We start from the raw sequence: 15,390 nt of genomic DNA, 5'->3' as shown, positions 1-15,390 counted from the left end.
CTTAAATTATACTTGATTTGAATCAAAATTAAATTTAAAATAGTTTATTTTTTATTTTTATTTATCACAACCTTCTGCATCCTTTGTTTTCTTTTTGTCATTTGCGGTTACAAATCAAGTTTAAGCAAAAAAAAAAAAACCCAAAACAACCGCTAACGTTTCCACGTTGAAATTTAGCATTAATTTGAGATACTTTTCCATGCATATTCCTCAAATGTATTCATATTTAATATTCCAGCTATTACGTTTCATTTTAGAATATTAAAAACTGATATTTAGCGGAATAATTTCTTTTTAAAAACATGTTAGGAAAAAAAAAAGCAAAATCCTACTTCCGGGCCAGACAGGAAGTGGAAGCATCAGAGCCAACGGAGCGCTTCCTTGTTGCTAGCAGAAGTAAATAAAAAAAGGGGGAAGTTGCAGATAAAAATAATCGTGGATTTCACCAGTTATCTGGAAAAATGCCCCGTGGAAGCGAAATCCCCGAAGGCATCAGGTCGACAGCGGTCGATCTGCACAAAGCTGGGAAAGGCTATAAGTTCATTTCCAAGACTTTAGAGATTCCTCCTTCCACGGTGAGGAGCATTATCGTCAAGTGGAAACGGTTTAACACCGTAGCCACGCTGCCGCGGAGTGGGAGACCCTCGAAGGGGAATCCTAGAAGGAAACGGAAAGAAAAGCTGGATGAGGTGAGGATTTAAGGGGAAAGTGGAGCGTTTTTTAGCTGCTCTGATCGTCCAAACAAAGGAAATCACTGCGGTGAAAGAGGCTCACAGATGGTTTTCATCTCTGGTCAGGGCTTTCCCACACATTTTACGCCCCTTAGGCCAAAAATTAGCTTGTGATTTTGCTCAACACAGACTAAAGGTTGGATTTTTCATATTTTTTCACTATGAAATGGATTAATTTTGAGATATTTTGCAGGAAGGACAGTAAATAAGAGCGATCATTCATCATCCATTCATCTGTCATCAGGTTACGTATTCCTAGCAACCATTCATTCACTTCTTCTTTTAATAGCATTTACTAACATTTAGAAAAAATACATTTTAAATACTATCCATCTATCCGTCTTTCTGTTGTTTAGTGAAATCTGCAAATAAACCACCTGGAGTCTTCTAATAATAATCCTATTTTTAGCATTTCAAATTGCTGTCATTTAATGTTTAACCAGAATTTGGTTACAAGATTTAAAAGCCCTCTTAAACGTTCAAGTTGAATATGACTGCTATTCATAAAAACCGTAGAAATAAATTACGGAAGAGGATTATGGCCACTAGGAAGAAAATAAAATATATCGGACTTTAATCTTAGAATAATGTCTTTAATTGCAGAAAACGGCCATGTACAAAAAACATATTTAAATACAAAAAAGTCAGTTTTCCTCTTAAAGTGAAACCTTTGAGAAAAAGTGGGAATTGTGATGCTTATCTTGATTTGCCTTATAACGGTACATTAACTATTTTTTCTGCTTGTTTGTGGAAAGCGTTCGACTCGGGTGTGACGTCATTCCTGCTCGCAGTTCCGCTATCAGAGGGAACTTGAACGCACCACGCGGGTTTCTCCCTTTTTTTTTTTTTTTTTTTACATATATATGTTTATTTTTACTTCTCGTTTAATTATAAAAAATAGGCTTGATCTGAAAGGTTTTATGAATACAAATAAATTAAAAAACCCGGCATAAAAAAACGGTGTAAATTCGCACTTCCGTTCTAGGCCGGAAGTTAAAAAACAAACAAACAACGGCCCCATAGCGCTTCCTTTTGCTAACAAAAACAATAAAATAAAAATGGTTAACTTAAATAATAGCTGAGTTTTTACTAAATATAAGGGAAATGCCTCGCGGGAACGAGATTCCGGTCCGTGTCAGGTCCGAAATAGTTGCGCTGCACAACGCCGGGAAGGGCTACAAATTAATTTCAAAGACTTTACAGATCCCTCATTCCACAGTTAGAAACATTGTGATCAAATGGAAACGGTTCAATACTGTAGCCACGCTGTCGCGGAAAAGAAAGTATGACGAGAGGACAAAGTGGGAAATACTGGATGAGGTGAGCAGGAGTCACACAGAAAACTGGATATTTTTATTCACTCTGACTGCAAAACAAAGGGGAATAACAGAGACTTATTAAATATTCTGCTCCTTCATAAAAGATTTTGACTTCTTGTTATGGTTTTTTGCCCTCTGGGTTAACGTTTATTGTTTTTAAAGCAGCAGGCAGATGGCTTAGCTCAAAATAATTTATACAGCACCATCCATTGAAAAAAACAAACAAATTATCTTTAAAACAAAAAAAGATTTAATTCTGAATTCTTTCTTTCAAAATTTTGACATTTTGTGAAACTTTTTCTCTCAGAAAAATAGTCCAAATTTTGACCATTTTTGTTTTTAGAATTTTGAGAGAAATAAATTCATTTCTTTTTTCCCCCTCAAATGTCAGAATTCTGACTTTAACGCAAAAAATCTGAAATTATTTATGAAAGAATAAATTTTTTTAGTGGCCCTAATTTTCTTCCATAATAAGTGGATTATGTTAGCACACCAATAAATATTCTCTTCATCATTTTGTTCATATTTGGGATTATTTTCTCCAATAAAGAAATGTGTTCTGATTTAATTTACAATTTTCTCATTTTTTAAAAATGTGAGATCATAAAACAACAATTAAATAAGCCTTCCAGTGGAAAATACACCAGAAATAACTTTTGATTTGGTCTTTTTGTTCCTCAGGCTGATCCTGCTGGTCCTGCTAGTGAAAAAGGTGGCGACCTTGATAAGGTGAAGTCAAAACATACGCATGAAAACATTTGATTTGCTGGAGAGTTGAGAGTAATTGATTTTGTTGTCATGTTGAAATGCAGCCGGATCTCCTCAGCAAGGTGCTGTTTGCAGCTGGAAACACCGACTCCAACTCCACTGAATCCAAACCTTCAAAGGAAGAGCTGGTGTCATCCAGACCAACTCTCCACAGCAGAGATAAAGAAATGGTAAAATATGTTTATAAGCAACTTATTAAAGTTTAAAAAGGAAGATTAGTTACTCTGTTTTCCTTTTAAACTCCAGAGAGACTTGAACAGCAGCTGTGAAGAGGGCGACAACACGGGACGGTCCGACTCAGACGAAGAAGAGCCCATGGTGTGAAAACTAAATCAAAATGGATTTGTTACAGACGTTCCACCCATTGCTTCTCGGTTCTTATAGGATTTCTTCTCTCTGACTTTTAGTCCAGTTTCCTGTTTGCCAGATCAACAGGGGAAGCAGAGGACCATGAAAGGGTAAAATACATTTATGTAAATAGTCACAAAACATTCAAACCCGTTGTTTTCCCGCATTTCTTTTTGTGTTTGGAACCATGAGCTTCAGTGTGTTTTCATTGGGACACAAACTGGTGCATCATTGTGACGTAACGGAAAAATGAGACTTGGTTTTTACAAAATAAAAATCTGAAAAGTGTGGCGTGCATTTGTATTCAGCCCCTTTCTGCTGCAGTAGGAGTCACACCTGTGTGCAGTTTAATCTCAGCGAAATGCAGCTGTGTTTTTTAGAGAAGAAACACTTCGAAGAGGTTAGGGAGAAAGATGTGGAGGAGTTGAACGTGTCACAGACCTCTGAGAAGACGAACCGACTGGAGATTAACCAGGAGGAGAGGAGCAACCAAAAGGCCTGAGGTAACTCTGGAGGTCGGAGAAAGAACAGCTGCTCACATCAGTGGATGAGAAAAAGAAAACCACTGCATAGGACTGACAGCTAACACAGAGAAGAATGTGATCTGATCTTCTCAAATCTCCCTAAAAAGACAGTGCTCACGATAAAACATGATTGCTGCCAGTTTGATGTTTTAGTTAGGACAGAAAAGCTGATCAGAACTAAGTAATTAAAGTAAGATTGAGTTAAAAAAAAATCAGTTTGACTTGACAAAAGTAGCAGGAAAACAAAGTTAAACACAGCTAAGAGCTACAATAGAAGGGTAGAGATCTAATCATTCTTGTTTAAAATGTCCTAGTCAAAGGCCAGACATAAATTGTCTGGTAAAAATTGAAATTCGCTTTTTACAAATTGTTTTGCAAAGAAGAAAAGGCAAAAACTTTTATAACTTATATGTGCAAAGTTGAAGACAAAAGGTGATTCTAGAAAACGCTGACTCAGGGGGTCTGAATACAAATGCTTGGCAACTTTTAGCTTTTGTTTGATTTGTAATCATGCAACAATTATTCTATCAATTTCTAACAATAATTCTGATGAATAATCAGATAAAAAGTGGCACATTCTGCAGATTTTCCATCCAAGCTTACTATATAATATTAGAAATACATTTAAAAAATGCAAATAAACAAGTCAGTTCATTTTATAAAAGTAAGTGGAATCAGTCTTTTAAAGCTACTTTCGCCAATCAAGTTTAATTTACTAGCACATTTATGTAACGAGGCAGTTCAAAGTGCTTTACATCATAAAATACAAAAATAAAAAGTTGTAAAACAATGTGCAGTCACCAATTTAGATTTTGTTGATTTTCAACATCAAAATCATTAATGCACATCAAATATGTTGTTCAATATTAAATTTATTATGGTTCAGAATAAACTCTAAACTTTGGGAGTTTTAGCCTTGATTTAAAGGAAATCAGTGTTTCAGCAGTTTTGCAGTTTTCTGGAAGTTTATTCTCATTATATTAAATCACAACGTTCTGCTGTCTCTCAGGTTGATCATCCTGGACAAGCTTGTGACACAGAAGATCCAGATGAGGTAACAATTATTAATATATTAGTAAAAATGATAATGATAATAACAACATCGTACAGATTCAATTTAGAATCGAGATTCTAACTCCTCTGACTCCAAATCTCTAAATTTTCTATTTAATGTTGAGTCTCTGGCTGTTTCACATTTTAAAAAGTTTACTTTTTAATTTTCTAAAAGAAAATATATTTAAAAAATCCAACATTGTGTTTGTTTTAAGTCCCAGAAGGATGAGAGCACTGCTGAAGAAGGCGGCGACGCAGAACCGTCGGATACAGACGAAGAGGATCCGCTGGTATGAAGTTTTTATTTATTACAGATTTACAGAGATGATCGCATTGAGCTCATCGTAAGGTTTCTTCTTTCTGACATTTAGGCAGGTTATCTTTTTGGAAGAGCGAGAGAAGGGACAGAAGAACATCCACAACATGAAAAGGTACGGATATGGGGGGGAAAGAAAGTAAAAAAAGAAAAACACAAAATATTACCAATTTCTGGTCTAGTTTAGTTAGTGTAAAAGTCTTACTACATTCAAAATAAGACAAAACTGACTTACAAATAATGTCTCAGCAACATACCGGAGCTAAGTAAATAATTCCTTAAAATGGATGAAAAGTTCTAGTTCCATTGGCAGATTATTAAACGTATGGGAGAAATGGTTTGTGATAAGTTTAATAATCTGCCAATGTATTCTAATAATAATAATCTAGTATTTCTTTATCAATCTAAAGGAATTATTGATGTAAAAAAGCTTCTATATCTTGCTAAAAAGTTACTTGTAAGTTAGTTTTGTATTATTTCAAGTGTAATTAGATATTGGCACCAAAAACTAGACCAAAAATACTTTAGAAATTTGTGCTTTTACAGTGCACTGTGTTTCAGTTCATATCAGGGAACAAAAATGATCTTCAAAACAAAAATCGACCACAGATTCTACATGAGGTTGTTGTTGAGTGACTTTTAGTAACAATTAGATGAGGTAGGTGTTTTCTGTCCAATTTTATCTGTATCCTGATAGTCAGATTGAGGTCTGGACTTTGACTGGACCACTTAATTCATCCTGCTGTAGATTTTGAGACCATTGTTCTGTTGATAACCCAGATTGGACGTCATCTGTCAAACAGATCGTCTCAGATTTGACTCAGATTGTTCTTTTATCCTGTGGCTGCAACAAACCCAGATCATCACCTGAATGATGGAGTGAGTATGTTTGTTACAAAGATCATCAATGCAGAAAACGTTTGTGAGTTACGAGGAAGGAATCACAGGTAGGGAGGATGAGTCTCGTCATTTTTCATACGTTTGATTCACTTTTTGCCCAAGAATAAAAAAACAAGTAGAATTTTGTATTTGAGGGAATTAACGACAAAAGGTGAGGTCACAGCAAGGACACGTAGCTTGTGCAGGGAGAGAACAGACAGCCAAGTGACTGCTGGTTGAATCAGGTAAGAAAATGCTTTATTTTATTGATAATTATCTGGAAGCTTTGTTTCTTTTCTTTATATCTGAGCTAAATGAAGGAAAGTATTTAACCCTTTTCCAACCATACAAGCTGCATTATTATACGGCAGTTAAATCCTTTTAAGTCTACAATTGACTGATTATGTGGAGAAATATGAGACCTACACAATCATAAAATATTTTGGTGACTCAGAGAAAGATAAATTGTAGTGACATCTGCCTGAATACTGACCAAACTGGAGTGTTTCATGTTACACGTTTGGTGACAAGGGGTCATTCGTTGCTATGGTGAATTACAACTTGTTGGTTCGGCTTTCCAAATGGCAGACATGGAAACACATGTACCCGATATCAACTACAAGGCCCAACACAGATGTTGAGGAAATGTTGGAAAAGTTGTTAAAGAATCTCCTTACTTGTTTTCAAGATGCAAATATCCTTCCTGTCAAACAGTGGATTGTTTGGAAAAGGTTTAGTAATTATTCCCAGATTGACAAAAATTGTCTTTAATGTAGAAACTGTTGCTTTTTTGACATAAGATTTAAATAATTATAGGATCTTGTCAGTGTTTTATTAGGTCTTTATTTAATGATTTTTCGTGCCAATTAGAACTACTTCCTGTTTAAGTCTCTGTCTTTTCTGTTTTTTAGCGTAAAAATTCAGCTTCATGTGACGACACACCAGAAGACGATCCCATGGTTTGTTCCTCCTATATCCATTTTTATTTAATATCATCCCGTTTACTTTCTAATTTTCTCTCCATAACATTTCAGGAGCAAATTTTTGACCCAAACTTTGACGATGAGAAGAAGATTTACGCCGGTTCTTCGGTCAGTGTGAGAGCGCTCCTCCTCCTCCTCCTGGCCTTCATCCTGAAGCACGACTTGTCAAAAGCAGCCACCAAAGACCTCCTGGCCCTCCTCAACCTCATGGTGCCTGGATGCATTCCCAGCTCTCTGCAGTTCATAAAGAAGCATTTGACTGACATTGACAAGAAGACGGAGATCCACTTGTACTGTCCCAGGTGTGAAAACTACCTCGGTGTAGAGCCTGGGACCGAGTGCGGAGTGTGTCAGCAGCGCTTGAGCAAAAGAAGTCTGCTTGAAAAGGCAAACTACTTCCTGGTGTTGCCTCTAGAAAACCAACTGAGGAAGGTCCTCAAACGCCTTCACTCAAAGCTAGGCAAGCATTTTACAAAGGACGATTACGTTTCTGACGTCAACACCGGTGGTGAATATAAGCACGAAGAGCAGGAGGGCAGTATTACACTTACCTTCACATGTGACAGCTCTCCTCTTCTCAACTCATCCAAGTTTTCAGTCTGGCCCATCCTGTGCACGATCAACGAACTTCCGTATGTGGAGCGGTGTAAAAATGTTCTGCTGCACACGTTGTGGTTCGGCAAAGGAAAGCCGCTGCTTCAGTGTTTCTTTACGCCGTTCATTAACGAGCTTCATAAACTCTCTCACGAGGGCTTCACTTGGGAAGACGAGAGCGGATTAGAGCTTAACACCAGAGTGATGGCGAAAATCTGCGTCTGCGATTCAGTGGTGAGGTCAGCGGTGCAGAACTTTCAGCCGTTCAGTTCGGAGTTTGGCTGCGGGTTCTGCTACCACAAAGGAGAGCTGGTTCAGAAGGGTCGGGGTTACACCAGAGTCTATCCGGTTCAGGTTGACGGATGTGACCTGCGGCACATGGCTGAGACGGAGCAACTGGCCATCGTAGTGATTGAGAATGGGTATCCACAAGGTCAAATGGGTGTCAAAGGTCACAGTCCGCTGCTTCTGCTGCCTTCGTTTGATGTCGTCAAAGGTTTTATCCCAGATTACATGCACTGTGTTTGTCTTGGGGTTGTTCCTGAGTTTGTCAATCTTTGGTTGGATCCTCTTTATGGCAGAAAGCGCTTCCACCTTTCACCTCAGAGTTTGAAAAACCTGGACAAAGCTTTGTCTGCCATCCAACCCCCAGATGAGATCAAACAAAGACCTCGGCGTCTCAGTGAGAGGATGCATTGGGAGGCATCCGAGTGGCGAGCGTTTGCTCTTCTCTACTCTCCTGTAATACTGAGGAAGGTTTTACCAAACCTGTACTACAAACACTGGATGCTTCTCATTTCATCACTTCACATCCTCCTCTCCCCGTTTGCCTCCCAGGAGGAGATCAGCTGTGCAGAGCTGTGCCTGGTTCAGTTTGTCTCCCAGGTACCGTCTCTGTACGGACTTGAGCATTGCTCATTTAACTGCCACTTGCTGATGCATCTCACTGACTGTGCCCGTAACTGGGGACTACTGTGGGCCAACTCCACCTTCGTCTTTCAGGGTGTCCAAAGCCGACTCCTGCAGATGTACTCCAGGGCTCAGTCTGCGCCATCCAACATCTTCAAGCAGATAGTTTCCTATGATGAGATTATCTTGAAAGGAAGCAATGTGCTGAAAGATACTGGTACAGAAATCACAGACCTGTTTTCCTCCATGACAAGCTGTGGTATCCTTACCAAATCATCCAACTGCATCAGTGAAGATGTGTTTACTTTGGGATGCGGATCTCAGAGATCTCTAACTGTGAGAGAACTTGCTGCATTGCAGAGCAAAGATACACGGCCCGTTACTGAATACGCACATTTTGTCTACAGAGACATGCTGGTCACCACTTTGGACTACAGCGTCTCTTACAAAAGGAACAACTCAGTCATAGAAACGACCAGCGGCTTTTTTCTTGTAGAGTCCGTGGTGGTCGTCGAGGGGCATTGCAGCTGTGAGAGATCGTCCGACTGCTCCTGCAGAGAACTGGTTGCTTTCTGCAGAAAACTGCTTCCCTCAAACTCCCAACCAACAATCCAGAATGAGCAGATCAACAGAAACATTGCAGAGTTCCTCGTAAGAGTGAGGAGTTCAGATGAACTGTGCGCAGTGACATGTCAGGACGTTGTTTCGAAATGTTTTGTGATGGAGCAGAAGGGTCGACTATATGTCATGAGAATGCCAGTGTTATAAGTGTTCCTTTTCCTTGTCATGTAGTTTGTTGTCTTTCCACATTCACACAGGAGTTGTGTGATAAGCTTATTTTCTGTGAGATGATTAAGTATTTAGTATATTCAACCATCCTGCATTTTTAGCAGTGTTGGCTTGTTCACATGGTGAGTTCAAGATGCTCTACCAGAATCATGTACATTTCAGTACATGGCTTTGACCTTTCTAAGAAGTTTTATCTGCCTCTGTTCCATTGTCCATTCAGCAGAAGGCACCAATTCCCGGTATGCTGTCCTGGTCTCCAGACTACTTCTACTGACTTTTCATGGAAAACTTCTTAGAAATTGCATTATAATGAATTTTATGGATCCTGTGCCTTCAGCATACTCATAACACAGATTTAGTAAGTGTAATCAGTTCTGTCACTGAAACGTTTCCATTCAATCACTGTAGTTGTGAAGCAAAAGATATCAAAAGAATCAGGACCAAAGATCAAATTTGAACATTAAATCAGTTTCCACTAAAGGTATATAGCCAAGGTTTCTTACTGAGAGACTGTGTGGAAAACCTAACTGGAACCTTACGCTGCTCACCCTGATGAAGTAACAATATGCAACACCTATCTGAAAAGGGCAAGGAACTTAAGTCGTTCAGTACCTTTATAGACAGTTTGCTGAAGTCTATAGTGTCTCATCCGGTGATTGTTGCCACCCAGTTGCGATGAAAGGGTAGCCATCGCAAGAGTGAGATCAGCAAAAACCTTTGTGCGACTCATTGGTTCAAACAACCCTGCAGACTTTTTTGACTTAGTGGTATCCTTGGATGAGGTCTTTGATGAACTGAAAACAGTGAGTGTTTTCAAGGAGTGACAAAAGATGTTCAGCACAAGCTGCTAAGAGCAAATGCTACCAGATGTCAAAAAGTTGGTTTGTAGCTATCCAAGCACATCTTGTATGTGCTGAGAAATATTGAAGTCAAAGAGTTTGATCTCCAGTTTGGTGTCAAGTGTAAAGTGGTCAGAAAGACAGTAAGCTGAACTAAGTCAGAGGGCATAGTTCTCAACTGGAAGAAGATCGAGCACTCCTACCGCGTTGGAGTGGAGTGTACCTCAAGGATAGAAGTTTAACCATGTTAATGTCTTGTTCACAAGTAATGATTGGATGGAGCAAGAGATAGACATACACGCACTGGTACTACTCGAGTCTGTCGCAGAGATCCAGAATATGTATCATGATTGAATTTGGAGAAGAGCCCTGCTTCTGTTTTGATTGGAGTGCATCTGAATTGCCTCCATTTGGGGGTTGTCCGGACATGTCCTATTGGGAGGAAGCTGCAGGGCAGAACCAGAATTTGGTTGAGGGTCTGTATGTCCCTTTTGACCTGTGAACCCCTTGGGATACTGCAGAATGGGTTTGAGAGCGGTGCCGGAACCTCAGTGACCCAATCTCAGATAAATAGAAGACAGAGTATGAATTGAACGACTCAACACCCAATGGTGTGGAGTGAGAGTGGCAAGTTGCATGAACTGCTATGAACAACTTCTAAGCTGATTATGCTGCAAACCACTTCTAACATACCAACAGTGAGAGATTTCTTACCTGAGGAATGGCCATTGTTTTCACCAGATCTCTCAAACGTACCAGCATTTCTAATGAAATCCTTGCAGAAAGGGAATTTGCTCATTGGATGGACTTAAAGAAAACTAAAATGACACATCTGGCTTTGTGAGGATGATGCCTTCCAGTTTTTTCTCTGGCTGTTTCATAAAATCCCAGCTCCCAACAGTATGCTAGCTGGGAGGTATAGAAAGACACTGATGTGGTCTTGATTAAACACACCCTCCAGAGCTTCTCAAGCCATCTGGCGTCATTAAGGTAAGATCAAGTTCCATTTGTTTTTGTCAGTACTGCCATTCTAAAACAATGCATGATGTAATGGTGTTTTTGTGTTGTCTGCCCTCAGGTACTCATCACAACAGCAGCAGGAGGAAAAAACAGGCAGGAGATCTATACCACAATTCTGGTTAATGCCAAAGAAGCTTCTTTTTGTTTGACCATTAACAGTCTTGTTTGGACAGAAGTGCTTAGGACATGAATTCAAGAGGTGCTGCTTTGGATCCAGTTCTACAGAGAAACAATCTCTGAGATTTTCAACATCCTTACTAACTTCTCATGACGGCAGCTGAAGCTGAGAGATTGCTCAAGAATAAAGATGGTCCTTTGTATTGCACCAGGCCAGGAGTGTCTCATCCATAGACATGAATACGTAGACGCCTCATTAAGCGTTAAGTCCTACGTTACGTCACCGCCATTTTGTATGTGGCAGGAGAGTGATCGGAGCTCCCTAAGTCCTGTGCTATTTGGACTTGTTTCAACAGTTTTACAATACAAACTGGATTCATTGGCATTACCTTTCACAGGTAAGGATGAAAGAGCGGAATTACTTTACTTTGCAGCCAGAAACTTGCTTCTAAACAACCAAATTGGGCCAATGTAGCTAAATTGGCCCAAAATAACCACAGATTGTTAGTGTAGCTAACGTTTTCATGCTGTTTTCTAATGAGAGAGAGCTGATGAGAAACTGCTGTTAGAGAGGAAGTGTATTAAAAACCAGGGGATTTTGTGAGGAAAGGTTAGTCAGGATCAGAGCTGGAGCTGCTGTTCTTCAGTCTCTGTTTCACAGCTCAGCTTCACAATGCCGGTATTTAGCTATGCTATAAAGATGCCATGAGTCAGAGCCCCAACATGATGAAAATGTCTTTTTCTGAATGTGAAGGAAAATATATATAGTATATATGTATTTTCTATTACACTTTTGGATAATTCCTCTTTTATCCTGGGCTTTAGCCTGTGTACCAGGACATCTCAGAATTCATTGGAGTTCTCCCAGTGTGGCCAGCAGACTGAAGCCCTGCCTGTGGCCAGTCTTCCCAGTATAATAAATAAATGTGTTTTGTTCTTTCACTTTTTGTGTATTTTTAAATATCTCAATCTGAAATATTAGTGTATTAATACAGCTTATGTAATGAAATAAAAATAATTTACTCTATTCGAATTATTTTCACTCTGCTGTCAATAGCAGAGTTGACTTTGTTTGAAAAATGGTCTATTACCAGGATTTAAAAGACAGAACAAAAAACACAGCTTTATTAAGAACAAACACCTTTGCAGGGGAGAGAATGTTGGACAGCTGTTTTCATGCTGTCAAACAAACTCTGAAAGGCAGCACACAGAGTGTCCATTTTTATACACATCTTAGACGCCTAGGTGGCGCAAAAACAATTCCAGGAAGTCAACCAAAAATAAAGTTTCTTGGAACAAGGTCATCAGGTGCAGGTTTAGGTCAAACGGAAAATTAGAACATCATGACATTGTTCAAACCGCAACTCCACCTATATACAGAGTAGATAACAGACGCGTGGTTTCCAATAATCGCTTTGCTCGCTTCACACCCCGAGAGTTCAACAGTTTAATCAGAGCAGGTGCGAATACTATTTCATCTTTATCAGCAGTTAGGTGTCTATACAGACATGAGGCTGTTGAAGGGAAACGAGCTGCCCTCGCAGAATGACTTGTGGTTTGACACGGAGCAAAAGGTGCAGCTCTGAGCAGCACCTCAACTTCAAGAAACACACATGATAAATGACAGAACAAAATTAAAGAAAATAACAGTATGAATAATTATTTCATTTGACAACTTCATACTGTAATAAATATTTATTTTCCAGAAAAAAGTAAGAAAAATATGTAGTTTAATGTTTATCAAAGTCATTGTCAAGTGACAATGACTTTGATAAATCAAGTCATTTATCAATAATATGTATAAAAAATAAATACAAGAAAATATTTCTTTTTTCTGGTCTTGAAATGTTAAATGTATAATAAATTATGGAATCATGTAAATATGTTATTTTATAAAACACTGAAAAAGTGTGTTCATCAGTGTCAATATAAAAATGAATCATTTCTATCAAATAAAAACATTGTGCTGTTTATTCAGAAATCCCCCAAAACAATTAAATAATCACATCAAAAGTTAGAAACTCCGTCTTTAGTCATTTATTTGATTACCAAATATATTAGTGTGTGTGAGAAAATGTGTCAATGACAAGTATTAACTTAAAATACTTTGTAGAACGGCATTTCTGTAGTTCGGTCCATTTACCTTACTGGCACATAGGCCACATTCAATATGGCGGACGCTGTGACGTATCGCAGCAACTGGCCGACCCGCTCCATGAGGCGTCTACGTATTCATGTCTATGGTCTCATCAATAGGTCGATTATTGATCACCTTGCTGCTTTCAAAGAGAGACAGGCACGCGTCGCTCAGTCTCACACAAGTGTTAATTGATTACTGTACCATATGTATGTACCTATGTAAGTATGGTGCATGTTTCAGTTTTCCTTTTCTTAAGGAACTTGTAAAAAGATTGTAAAATATATCATGATACCATATTCCAGTGTTTTAATGTTTACATACTTCAATCTTTGTTTCCATTGTACTTTATCAATCAGATGCTGCTTTTAACGCCACATGTTACGTTGTTCATGTACATTTGTGATCTTTTTTTATTTTATTTTTGTGAACATTCGATGACTGCCCTTTTTATAACTAATGTTCCTGTTAAAATGAAATCTGTGTTAATTTTGTTGTGGTTGTTTTGACCTGGGATCATCTTGTTCTTCTGTTTGTGGTTTAATATGTAAAAAAACAACAACAAAAAAACAGTAACTGACAGTGTTAAGCTATTTCAGATTCCCCAGGTTTGATCTTGCTACAGTAAAATGCTGTGTGCTTGTGGTTCTTAAATATCAAAATTATGTTGCAATTTTACTGTATTGTGAAACATTTGTGTACTTTATGTTAACTACAATTTAACTTTAATGATGTTTACAATGTTTTCAGTGAAGAACTGTAAATATATTGTTTTGAATCCAATTTTGCCATATTCTTTAATAAAGGTCACAGGGTATATTAAAGTCATCTGGTAAAACAGCTTCACTTAAGTTTACATTTCAAAATGGTTCAGGTGTTTTCAATAAACAATTTACAGAATAATTATCCATCCATTGTTTATATCCTGCTAACTATTGATGCTTAGTTTAGCTTAGCGTACAGGTCTCACACTACAGAAACAGTATTTAATGAACATTCACAAAAATTGCTTAAAAGTTGACTTAGGACACAACATTGGAGGCAGACGGATTAGGTCTTGAACTAGCAACCCACGATTACAAGACAAACTCCTACCACTGCGACATTATATGGTTAATTTCAAAACTAACATTACCCTGGTCAAATTTCTACAAAAATCAGTTGTAACACCTCCCAGTTTGTACCTCTGGTACTTTTACCAGAGGTAACTTCACCAGTTTACCAGTTTATCTGTAGAGGTACCAGCTTACCTCTACAGATACATTTACCTCTGAACAAACCACTCCCTGTTCTAGTGTCCTTCATTGGCCGTAGAGCTGCCAGCTCCTCCTTCATCTCAAAGTCTTTCATAAATACACACACAAAGTAACTGGAGAAGATATTTGCAAATCTAATACGGTCTCAGGCACACCTGATGTAACCTGTCAAGAGCTTTGTCAGATGCATTAGGTGAGCTTGAGACTGAATGCGTTAATCATAACGTTTTATGGCATGTTGCTAATACAGTCCAAACAGTTGAGGGAAGAATCTTGTACAAAGAAAAGCATACAAAATATCGGAAAGACCCTAAATCTTCCTAGAGATACAGTCGGAAGCATACTGGAAGTAGAAGTATCAGAAAGAGGAAATTATCACAGGCTGCCCCCGGATTCCTGAAGACACAGCCGGTCAAACACCTTTGACCAGTATAAGACCTCTGCTGACCCAAAAGCACAAACACAAGCTAAAATTTGCTCATATCTGTATGAGTAAGTCAAAGAGGTGTTGGGAATCTTTTATGAAGCATAGCTGTGGTTTTGTGTCGCTTTGCTGGCACTGACACCAACAGGAGACAAGATGGAAGATTAGGAAATCTTTTGGAGCTTTTATTAAACAGCTGCAGATTCTAATATCATTTCAAAAGGCTGTGCATACACCATGTTTTCTGTTGCTTACATACAGCAGGATCACTTCCCTTGTCCAAATCCATTCAAAATGGTTTCTTGAACATTTGAAAATACATCACCACTTTGCCACCATGACTCAAGTCTGGCCTAACTGGAAACTGTTGGAATACCAGTGTCA

General features: G+C 38.4%; 1 protein-coding gene across 3 annotated transcripts; it reads left to right on the top strand.

Annotated features, from left to right (window-relative positions):
* Positions 1–359: 359 nt before the first annotated feature.
* Positions 360–14,109, top strand: LOC102220557. Of its 3 annotated transcripts, XM_023349583.1 has the most exons (12): positions 605–689; positions 925–975; positions 2,732–2,779; positions 2,863–2,988; positions 3,065–3,136; positions 3,226–3,276; positions 4,700–4,744; positions 4,959–5,033; positions 5,115–5,174; positions 6,850–6,897; positions 6,973–11,042; positions 11,131–14,109. In XM_023349583.1, exons 4-11 carry the CDS (start codon positions 2,986–2,988, stop codon positions 9,190–9,192), a joined length of 2,574 nt encoding a protein of 857 aa, XP_023205351.1. In that variant the 5' UTR covers positions 605–689; positions 925–975; positions 2,732–2,779; positions 2,863–2,985; the 3' UTR covers positions 9,193–11,042; positions 11,131–14,109. The 3 variants fall into 3 exon arrangements, with proteins under 3 accessions (XP_023205349.1, XP_023205351.1, XP_023205350.1); XM_023349581.1 differs by lacking the exon at positions 925–975 and having other exon boundaries at positions 360–689; XM_023349582.1 differs by lacking the exons at positions 605–689; positions 925–975 and adding an exon at positions 1,717–2,051.
* The last annotated feature ends 1,281 nt before the right edge of the window (positions 14,110–15,390 follow it).

This window comes from Xiphophorus maculatus, chromosome 16 (genome assembly GCF_002775205.1).
Source record: "Xiphophorus maculatus strain JP 163 A chromosome 16, X_maculatus-5.0-male, whole genome shotgun sequence".
NCBI lineage: Eukaryota > Metazoa > Chordata > Actinopteri > Cyprinodontiformes > Poeciliidae > Xiphophorus > Xiphophorus maculatus.
The sequence above is the reverse complement of the archived record's forward strand: the minus strand, read 5'-3'. Positions and strand labels throughout refer to the sequence as shown.